An 11,473-nucleotide genomic window follows, 5' to 3' on the forward strand; every position below is an offset into this window, starting at 1 on the left:
TACCCGGTGGGGTCTTCTGCTGTTGTAGCCCATCCGCCTCAAGGTTGTGCATGTTGTGGCTTCACAAATGCTTTGCTGCATACCTCGGTTGTAACGAGTGGTTATTTCAGTCAAAGTTGCTCTTCTATCAGCTTGAATCAGTCGGCCCATTCTCCTCTGACCTCTAGCATCAACAAGGCATTTTCGCCCACAGGACTGGCGCATACTGGATGTTTTTCCCTTTTCACACCATTCTTTGTAAACCCTAGAAATGGTTGTGCGTGAAAATCCCAGTAACTGAGCAGATTATGAAATACTCAGACCGGCCCGTCTGGCACCAACAACCATGCCACGCTCAAAATTGCTTAAATCACCTTTCTTTCCCATTCTGACATTCAGTTTGGAGTTCAGGAGATTGTCTTGACCAGGACCACACCCCTAAATGCATTGAAGCAACTGCCATGTGATTGGTGGATTAGATAATTGCATTAATGAGAAATTGAAGAGGTGTTCCTAATCCTTTAGGTGAGTGTATACCACTTAATTTTTTGCATTTACTCTCCCTTTCGAGTGTCATGGCAAAGCATGCGAAATAGAAATCCCAGCCCAGTTTCAGTTAAATCTAAGTTTGTTTCAATTAAAAGAAACTAGTTCATAAATCTCAAAACAATACAACAATTCAGATTACTTAAAGTGTGTCAGTTTTGTGAACTCAAAAAAAGAAAGTTCTAAATACTAAAAAAGTTCATTTGATCGATTTGATTTGATTGATTATATGTCTAATTTAAGTTTACCCTACTCAAACCAATTAATTATTTTGAATAAAATGTATTCTGTTTTACTTTTTTTAATTAAAATGCAAATGCTTAAAATAAAATGGCGTGTAGTCGGGGAATTAGAATAACAAATAGTAATAATTTGACCATTTTGTAAATAAATGTAAAAATTTTAACTTGGAAATTCGCTACAACTCACTATAATAAGGGAAAGGTTGTAACAAAAGTACTCAATACTCTACATAAATTTACACAGTTTGTGAAAAAGTTGTAGAATTCAAAATAACTTGAATTTGTAGTATATACACATGTTTGAACTTTATATTAAAGTTTGAGGCAAATAGCGAAAACAAAACCTAATTGCAGACGTTTAAAGCTTAAAAGCATTACACCCATTCCCGGTCAAAAACCTACACAATGACTGCACTCAATTAGCTGGACTTGAAGGGGACACAATACATTCTGGGCTTCTGTTCTGAGCCAAGTGTCAAGTTCAAGCTCATTTAAGCTTCTGGACACCTCATCTCGGCACGGAGCCCGTACACGCAACGTGCGGGTCGGTCATCAATTATGAAGGAGAGAAGCGACACGTTCGACGGAGGTGTCGAAGACCGAGGCTCACATTTCCCCATGTGGAGTCATGCTTATGCAATCAGGTGCTATTTCTCTCACTGATTTAGTGTGAGTGCTAAAGCAAATGAGATTTGCTCCCAGCCCACTCGCCTAGACAGTGTAGGAGGAGGGAGTTTGAACAGGGCCGAACCAGCAGACAGGTGATAGGAGCTAAGATCCTTGCAGTAGGCTATGTGATTAAGGAGAGGCAATGACATACAGCTGTCTTTAATGAGAAAGGTATAAGCGCAGTTTAAGAAGTGCTAAATGCGATCACGCACAAGACAAAGCTCAGCTAATCATATAAGATACAGTACAGATAAATCACATCACATCATCACCCCCCCCCCCCCCCCACCCCCACCCCCCATGCGAAATTGCATACTTCTCTAATAGTAGGAGAAAAACAGTATGTGAAAAGAGCAGTATTGTCAGAATTTATAAAACACTATGCGAAAAGTACCCAGATGACCAACTACTTCTTACACAAGTGCACATCCACACTTAACTATCCCATGAGGCCACGGGAGAGGATTTGTGGATGGCAGGGAAGCTACAGAACTGATGCTGGTAGGTCAAATGACAATGACAACATGATGAATGTAGTACGTCCAGATAATGTTCATGCTACACCGATTCAGACATACAGTAGAACATACTTTTTTTAACAGTCGTAAAGTAATTACTTATTCAAAAGGAGAGTATGATTTCAGATGCAGGCATGTAGAAAAAAAAACACAAAACAGGAAATGATATCATAGAGAAGACCCCCTGCAGACCCTCATGCCATAAAAGTCAAAATATCAGATTTAATCTTTTTACAAGGCTGTAAAATGTCATGTTGTGACTCCCTGATACTAACTTTAAGTGTCGTTTCTCACACGACTTACAATTTAATGTAATATGCACGAGTTGTATGGATTTCCTTTTTATGGACCAATTTCATTTTATGAAAAAGAGCAGTGCAAACATTCTTCGAAATGTCTCCTTTTGTCTTCCATGGAAAAAAGGAAGTCAGATGGGTTTGGAACGAGTAATCAGAATTTTTGGGTGAACTATCCCTTTAATAGGACACAGAAATGTCAGATTCTTACGGTCTTTGAGTGATACCCAAATAATTAACAGATCTATGTCCTCAAACCAGTGACACAAAATATCTCCCCTGTATAAATGGAGTCTGAGCGAGCAGGTTAGCTGGTAGTAGATTCAGAGAATGGCACTGCATTTGTTTTCTCTCTTTGCTTGCTGGCATGAGGCAGAGTGTGTGGCCGGGCTCCAGGGCACTGCCTCTGGTTCTGGGTGTCCCGACACTCTGCCCTCTGGCTGCTCTCTCTCGCTCAGCCACAGAGATCTAAGAAACCCCTGAGGAATGCTTTTCACCAGCCACCCCGCCAACCCGTCCTGGGCCTGCACCATGCTTTATAGCAACCCACAAAGGATATGGAGAAGAAATGAAAGGAGCAGGCAGGAGTGACATTTAGGAGAACTGTGTTGACTAATTCTGCATTCCAATCACGGCTGTGGCTCGTACCCAGAGAGCCATATTTTCGGTACGCTGCATTTGTGAAATGCTCTTTCTTTCCGCTGCGTGAATTTCAGCACAGTTAAGATAAATGAATACGATAAATCATTTCATATGACCTCCGCACCCAATAACCTGAAATCTCACCACAACATATTACAGGAAAATACAACATTATGACTTCGTAATGCAATCAAATCATTATGCATCAGAAATTGATCAGGTGTTATTACTCTGAGGTGAGCAAGGTAAATCTCACTGTTATCCCTGAAATTGTTTTAATTCAAACTACTTAGGTACAATAAACATAAACTCCAAAATGTTTGCACAATTACTCCACGTTTTTAGTTTGTTTTACGATTTGCATGATGCTTTTCATTCTATTGAATTGTTTAGATTGAATGTACTTAACTTAGCTTATTTTAGTCTGTTGTCAATGCAACGCTATACAAGGAAGATGTTGATTGGCTCTTTGAACTGACGTCAGACATGGATGGAGCGCGCATTTTCATCTGATCATCTGGCTTTCATCATGCACGTTTGCTGGTGAGTAGTAGTACATTTTGGTCTGAAACTGCGAATACGTTATAACACATAGATAAATGAGATGTATAAGATTTAGCCAGTAAAACTATATGTAAGTTTAAGCTGTGTTTACATGTGTTCGCCATCGTGTTGAATCGATCATTAATCCCGGTTGATCAGTCAACCGACACTTTTATAAGTTAGTTCTGATACGACATGCTTTTTGGGATCGTCACATTTAAAATCTAATGCTTAACCTTTTTTGATCAATAATTCTCATTAAACAAATGAACGAAAATGTCGTCTGTTGTGTAAAACGATATCTTTTTTTCGATGGTGTTTTTGCATCTTGGCAGTTTGCCATATTAGAAATGTTCAACATGGCTTAAATACAGCGCACGTTTATCATTAACCTTTTAGTTTATTTTACATTTCTTTGTGAGTGAGTATTAAACAAATAACGTTAGCTTAAATTGAAATTCGACTGCCTGCAAGAAAAACTAGCCCATGTAACGTTAGTTATGTAGTCTAGCCAAAAAAAAATTCAACCTCGTGCTCATCAGCGTGGTGTTAGCTAGTTCATTTCAGTTAATACGAGTCTAGTGTATCATGACATGCTAAATAAAAAAATGAATAGCTAGTATTTTATTTTGGATATAAATTTTGTAGATATCAGATCAAAAAAAAAAAAAATTCTTGTAATGTAGGCCTACAAAGCAATCTAATGTTTTTTGTTACTCTGCAGATTCAAGTTCAAAGCGAGGCTAAGCAAGATGATCTGGAAATGTAAGTATTGCATATTTGCTTGTGACAAAAGAGGATACTTGTTAAAACATTACAGACTTAAACATGGGAGCTATGCAAGAAGCCAGCCTTTTCCATGCCTATATCAAGAATGTTTATGTAGTTTTAAGTCTTTCAATAGCCTTAAAATACACTTATCCCGTTTTCATACAGCAACTGAAAAACAGCAATCAGAGGCAAAATTTGAAGCTAAGTTTCGCTGTCAACTTTGTGATTTTTTTGAACCCTGTCAGATTACTGAATATTTTGCCCACCTTCGGCGTAGACATCTCAAAGACAACCAAAAAGTTCAATGTCCATTTCAAGGCTGTAGCTTTGAAAGCAGTGTATATTCCACGTTCTGTGCACACAAAAGTAAGCATCACCAAGATCAAAATGAGAGAATGTTTAAACCGGAGTTAATAGTAAGAATAGAGAGTAATGAGAATGAAACTGATGACAGTGTAAATGACACCCAGGAATTTGCTGTGGAGGAGATGCTTCCAGATGAATTTGGCCAAGATGATTTCAATGCAGAAGCAAGCGAAACACAATCTCAAGATTTAGTAGAACAATTGGAACATAATTTAGGAGCTCTTTTTTTAAAAATGCAAACCATCCTTCACGTGCCAGAGAACTCAGTTCAGGAAGTAATTCAACAGCTTTGCCAAATAGTTCAGTTGTCCCTGCCACTTTTGCACAAGAATGTGAAGACTGTTCTTCAGAAACACTTTGGAGATGTAGATGAGTCAGTTTTGAAAGAGGTGGTTGAGACTGTGGCAGACAGTGACATATTGTCCAAATCATGTGGAAAAAATGGATGTCTTGCTACTAGTAAAAGGAGAGCATCATATGTAATGCGTAACTTTCCTCTGGTAATGCCTATAGAGTTTGTTGTTGAGAAAGGAAGAAAAACAGTAGCATACGTTCCCCTCTTGCAGATGCTACAAAAACTGTTAAACAAGAAAGACATTTTGGATAAGGCTATGTCAAAACAAGCACATAAAACGCATGAATATAGGACATGTAGTGATGGCTCAAACTTTAGAGAGAATGCACTTCTTAGTTGTGATGAATTCACAATCGCTCTGGGTCTGTACATTGATGATTTCGAAGTGGCTAACCCTTTAGGAACATCTAAAAGAAAACACAAGATGTGTGCACTTTATTGGGTTATTGCAAACTTGCATGGAAAATACAGATCCTCACTAAACTCAATTCAGCTTGCTCTCCTGTGCAACACTGAAACAGTTAAAGAGTGTGGCTATGAAAGAGTTCTGTACCCACTTCTTTGTGATTTAGCCACTCTCGAACAGCATGGGGTCTACATTGAGCATCTTGGTAGAAGTGTTAAAGGGACAGTACTCTTTGTGTCAGCAGATAACCTCGGTGCCCATTCTCTTGCAGGATTTTATGAAAGCTTCATTGTGGACAAGTTTTGCAGATTTTGCATGGCATCCAGGATTGACACACAGCACCAAGAGGTAAAATCTGGCGCATTTCAACTCAGAGAGAGAGATAAACACAACAGGCATGTGCAAGAAACATTGCAGGATCCAAATTCAGCTAGAAACACAGGCGTGAAAAGCCAATGCCCACTCACAGCAAGTTTGGAGCATTTTCATGTCATTGGTGGTTATCCCCCTGACATATTGCATGATGTCTTTGAGGGAATAGTCCCAGTTGAGTTGTCTCTTTGCCTCAAAGACCTGATAGCAAAGAAATACATCACCTTAGATGTGTTGAATGAAGCTATCAGATCATTTCCTTATACATTTGCTGACAAAACTGATCAGCCTCAGCTGATTTCAAAGACCTTCTCAACCAAGGGCACAATTGGGGGAAATGGCCATGAGAATTGGTGTCTAATTAGGCTTCTTCCTCTGCTTATTGGCCATAACATTCCTGAGGGTGACAACACATGGGAAATACTCATGCTCCTCAAGGACATTGTTGCATTAGTTGTGGCACCTCAGTTTAATGAAGAGTCTTTATACATCCTTGACTACAAAGTAGCAGAGCATAGGGACCTTCTGCAGTCAACCTTCCCTGACTTTACACTGCGACCAAAACACCACTATATTGAACACTACGCTGAACAGATTAGGGTTCATGGTCCACTTACTGAAGTCTGGACAATGCGTTTTGAAGGAAAACATAAGTTTTTCAAAAAGGTTATACGTGATGCCCATAACTTCAAGAATGTTGCCATGACACTTGCACTGAAACATCAGAGGGCTCTTAGCCATCAGCTAGACTGCAGTTCTTTTTTCAAGCTGGACGTGGAAATGGCTAAGGTTACACCAGTGTTAGTTACCTCCTTTCCAGAGAACGTTCAAAGAGCACTTGGTCAAAAACTCCCTCATGCTCAAGCACTTCTTGTTGCACCATCTGTCTGTATTAATGGGACTGATTATAAGACAGACATGATACTTTCAGCTGGATCATGTTCGGGGCTACCTGATTTTAAGCAAATTACTCACATTGTTGCAGTGAATACAGAGGTACTTTTTGTGTGCAAAGTGATGACATCATGGTATTTTGAGCACCTTCGTTCTTTTGAGCTTTGCTGCCCAGATGTGCCATCTTTTTGCATACTTCAGCTTGAAGACCTGAATGATATTCTTCCACTTTCAGCCTATAGTGTACATGGTAAACTGATGGTGACACTGAAGCGTTTTATTCTTTGCTAAATGAACTCTCTTTTGTACTTTCCTTCCAGATGGCTTCTAAAGAAATCGTGACTTTGCGAGTTATTCTTACGGAAGCTGATATCAGAAAAGTAAAGCTGACATCAAAGCCAGGCTCAGTTGAAGAATTAATTAGTTGTTTAAAAAACACTCTGAGACTGGACTACAATTTTACTTTACAGTTTCAAGATCCCGAGTTTGATAACGAACTTTGCAATCTGACCGTTTTGTCAGAGCTCCCTCAGAAGCCAACTGTGAAAATCATACCGGTGATTGAATTGGTGCCAGTCTCTTCAGGTGAAATGGAGACATCAAGTGATATGTTGAGTGATGCTCCAAGTACTGCAGAGACAGTATTGACCTCGGATTTACCCCAGGAAAAGAGAATGCCATGGCCTGATATCTTTTTGACTCCAAAATTCTCTGTCGATGTTGAATTTAGGCTGCGTCAATCAAATTTAATCTACTTGAAAGATGGAACGCACCTAAAAGTGACAAAGGAATTAAAACATGACATTCTTCAGAAACTTGCAGAGACCATATATTCATTCAAAGCATACCCAACTACTGAGGATCTACGAGCTGTTGCAAAGGCACTGGTCAATACTCACCCCTGCCTTCAAGAACCAGGATCACCTTCTGGATACTGTGGATGGACAAACAGTTTGAAAGACAAAATGGGAAATTACCGATCCAAAATGAGGAGCCTTGGACACACAGACGTCATGGTTAATGCTGGGAAAAGAGGAAGATACTCTACGAGCAGTGATCCACCTAACAAGAACATTAAAAAGCCAAGGAAAGGGGAGGTCAACTACTTACCTGACCTCCCAGATGGGCAGGATGCTTCCAGTCTTGAAATGCTCAGACAGCAATTGGTGGATGAAATGAAGAAAAAAAACCCTGATGCTGTCTTTATTAATCAGAAGATGGACATGACTCTGTCCTTGAGGAGAAAGGATGTTGTGATCAACAAGCCTCCTGTAAGCCAAATACTCCAACGTTGGCCAGCACTTTTTAGAGAAAGTCAGGTAAAGGGAAATGCCTATGTTTGCAACATTTGTACTGAAATGAGTATTGATAAACATGATGGTTAGATATTAATTTGAAATTTGTTCATTTTTGACAGTTCTCGTAACAAATGCTTTTTTCCTTTACTATTTCAGGTGTATCAAGAATTCAACCGGGTGGTTGGGAAGAACCTCAAGCAAGAATTTTATGGGTCTCTTGATCGTCACTGTCCTCAACTGATTCAGATCTTCAGGTCAAAGAGAGGTCTCGCCGGGCAGATTTTGAGCGATCTTCTGCAACAAGCCAAGGTTTGTACATTTAAGTTGATGCCATTGTTTGCTTAAAGGGTTAGTTCACCCAAAAATGAAAATTAAGTCATTAATTACTCACCCCCATGCTGTACCAACCCCGTAAGACCTTTGTTCGTCTTCGGAACACAAATGAAGATATCTTTGATTAAATTTGAGAGGTGGATCACTGCTACATAGGCTGCCTAAGGGAATGAAACTTGACGGCCCAGAAAGTCAATGAAGAAAATGTTTAAATATTCCATGTGACAACAGTGGCTCAACTATAAGTTTATCAAGCGACGAGAATACTTTTTGTGCGGAAATAAAACAAAAATAACGACTTTATTCGACTATTCCTTTTCTTCCTTGTAGGCCTGAAACGAGACTTCAAGAGATTTCCACGACGCATGCGCGAGAATTGCGATCTCCTTCAACTACTTCAGTTAAGTTCTCGTGCGTGCGTCGTGGAAATCTCTTGAAGTCTCGTTTCAGGCCTACAAGGAAGAAAAGGAATATTCGAATAAAGTCGTTATTTTTGTTTTATTTCCGCACAAAAAGTATTCTCGTCGCTTGATAAACTTATAGTCGAGCCACTGTAGTCACATGGAATATTTAAACATTTTCTTCATTGACTTTCTGGGCCGTCAAGTTTCATTCCCTTAGGCAGCCTATGTAGCAGTGATCCACCTCTCAAATTTAATCAAAAATATCTTAATTTGTGTTCTGAAGATGAACAAAGGTCTTACAGGTGTGGAACAAAATGAGGGTGAGTAAATAATGACAGAATTTTAATTTTGGGGTAAACTAACTCTTTAAGACTGTTAAGCAACAGTCAAAAGTATGATTCATAGAAATTGCCTTCCTTTCATGTTGACAAATGATACAATGTTTTCTATGCAACCACCACACCTCAGACCTCTGATCTCGTTGACATGCGATGTGTTGCCATGAGAGGGCTTCCAGTACTTCTTGGTGATGACCCAACTGAGTTCTTCAAAGCATGCTTTGTAAGTATTATTAATGCCTTTTTACTGTCATAGGTTTAATATAATATTTTCTGCTGGAAATATGTAAACCTTACTGTGCATTTATGTTAGTAAGAACAATAAAAAAACACCAAAAACAATTATATTGTTAACAGTTATATTTGACAAAAATGTTGAATGAAATGAGTGTCAATGAGGAGGAAGTTTTAATTTTAAATAATTCAGGAGAAATTTAAATTAATGTCATGACACCTTTGAAACACTAAAATACAATTAAGGTTAATCTCATAAAGTTTTAGTTTAATCAGTAATTCATGTCATATGCAAAGACTTGTATACAAAAAGAAAAACATACTTAATGTTTAAATATAACTGAACTCCTGCATACACCTGTGTACATAATAAAAAATAAAAAAAAATGCTTGCATTCAACTAAACAAAAATGTCCAGTAAAATTAATATCTAGACAAAAACTGTACACTGCTAAAATGTATTTTAGTAATCTCCAATCTCTTGCCCAGGCTTCTGATGATGGAGACTCGTACCAACATGTGCCAGTTGGAATCCTCAGCTTAGAAAATGAAGATGTGGCTCTGCAACCCCTGTCCATCCATCTCCACCCATCCTCGGTGGGAATCATTTTGGAGGGGAATGTTGTAATGGACAATTTAGACAACATACCCCAGGCCATGTGTCTTCTTTTTGGTTTAACTTATGCACTGCACCTAGGCTACCCAAAGTGCATGGGCAACACCTTTCTTTTCATTCAGCAAGTTTTGCTAGGTTTAGGAAAGAAGGAGTTGAAGGGCAAGATTCTGGCTGTTACAAATCAGCTTACCATGTAAACAGGTAAATGCATTTTTCTTCTGGTTCTCTTTCGTTTTCAAAAAACGTTCCCTTTCATTGAACTATGCCTTAGGGTTGGACAAATGTTCATGTTCCTTAATAATACAGTATAACACTGTGCTTGTTATTTGGAAAAGTTTTAAAAAATTGTTTTAAAGATTAAAAATTTGGTAATTCGTACTTAAGGTATTAATTTGTTTTTGTCAGTCTTTGAAAACTTATTTTGATAAGAATTCAAATAAATTGTAAGTTAAAAAAAATTATTGTTATCGTTTGTCCTTATTTGAAATGCAGGTGTATCTTTATTAAATCATTAACAGTAAATAGCTATATTTAAATTAAAGTTTTGGGTTCTGTCTACTCACAACATTCATCCAGATTGTAGGTTTCACATGTTGTCTGCATAACTGTAAGCCTTTACAGGTTGATTGAACTTAAAACATTTATGGAAACTGTAAGCCCTTATAGGTTGATTGAACTTAAAAAATTTATGGAAACTCATTGCCCTAAAAAAGTTAATTTTGTATCGTTGAAAAAACAACATATTTTAAGTTTAATGTACCTAAAGTTTCAATTGCACTGCATTAAAAACTGTTAGTTCTATGAACTAAAAGTTTTCAATTTAATGCATTTGAAATCTTAAGTACATTAAACTTAAAATATGTTGTTTTTTCAACGATACAAAATTAACTTTTTTAGGGCAATGAGTTTCCATAAATTTTTTAAGTTCAATCAACCTGTAAGGGCTTACAGTGACAGTGACATATTTAGGAGACAAAAAAGAGGCTATTCGATGTCTGCCTACAAGGCGGCCTCTGAATGGGCTCTTCATCCATCTGAAGTGTCCCCTAATAGCATCTCCATTCGTTCAGACATCAGTGAAATGACCTCATCCAAAAGAGACGTGAACAGTACAGCGTAGCACAGTTTATTGCGACATGTGCCTATTTGCGGGTTTCCACACAATCACTAAAATTAGCACATCAAGGAGCACAAAATAAAGCTGCCAATTGTAGCAGAGATGTAACAAAACTGGCCTGTATAAAATGAAATGTGACAGTACAACTGAATGTATAATGGTAAATGAGTTTTTAACATTGACTAGATCAGTGATTCTTAAAGTCGGCATAAAATGAAATTTTACACTATCTATTTTCTAAATTCATATTACGAATCTTATTGTGAACAAGTCATCCGAGCAAATATTTTTTGACCTCGTAATATTTAATAAAAATGTCGCAAAATTTCTAGTGAAAGCTATAGACTTCTCTCTAGTGATGTACTTCTCCAATCTAATAATCCGCTTAAACTGCAAGCTCACATTCATCTGTTTCCACTTTTGAGTGCAACGTCATTACACATCATACAATCCAAACAACCACCGATGCATAAGTCCCTGCCTTACATTTTTCTTTTAAAATGATAATCCATACTAAAAGATATCTTGCTATGT

General features: G+C 38.0%; 1 protein-coding gene across 2 annotated transcripts; it reads left to right on the forward strand.

Annotated features, from left to right (window-relative positions):
- The first annotated feature begins 3,311 nt into the window (after window positions 1-3,311).
- On the forward strand, window positions 3,312-10,026 carry LOC130088582 (uncharacterized). 2 transcript variants are annotated; one of them, XM_056255404.1, is made up of 6 exons: window positions 3,314-3,435; window positions 4,160-4,200; window positions 7,814-7,918; window positions 8,054-8,206; window positions 9,103-9,195; window positions 9,696-10,026. In XM_056255404.1, exons 3-6 carry the CDS (start codon window positions 7,817-7,819, stop codon window positions 10,017-10,019), a joined length of 672 nt encoding a protein of 223 aa, XP_056111379.1. In that variant the 5' UTR covers window positions 3,314-3,435; window positions 4,160-4,200; window positions 7,814-7,816; the 3' UTR covers window positions 10,020-10,026. The 2 variants fall into 2 exon arrangements, with proteins under 2 accessions (XP_056111380.1, XP_056111379.1); XM_056255405.1 differs by lacking the exon at window positions 9,103-9,195 and having other exon boundaries at window positions 3,312-3,435.
- Window positions 10,027-11,473: the final 1,447 nt, after the last annotated feature.

This window comes from Rhinichthys klamathensis, unplaced genomic scaffold, assembly GCF_029890125.1.
Source record: "Rhinichthys klamathensis goyatoka isolate OS25496 unplaced genomic scaffold, OSU_Roscu_1.1 h1tg000121l_1, whole genome shotgun sequence".
NCBI lineage: Eukaryota > Metazoa > Chordata > Actinopteri > Cypriniformes > Leuciscidae > Rhinichthys > Rhinichthys klamathensis.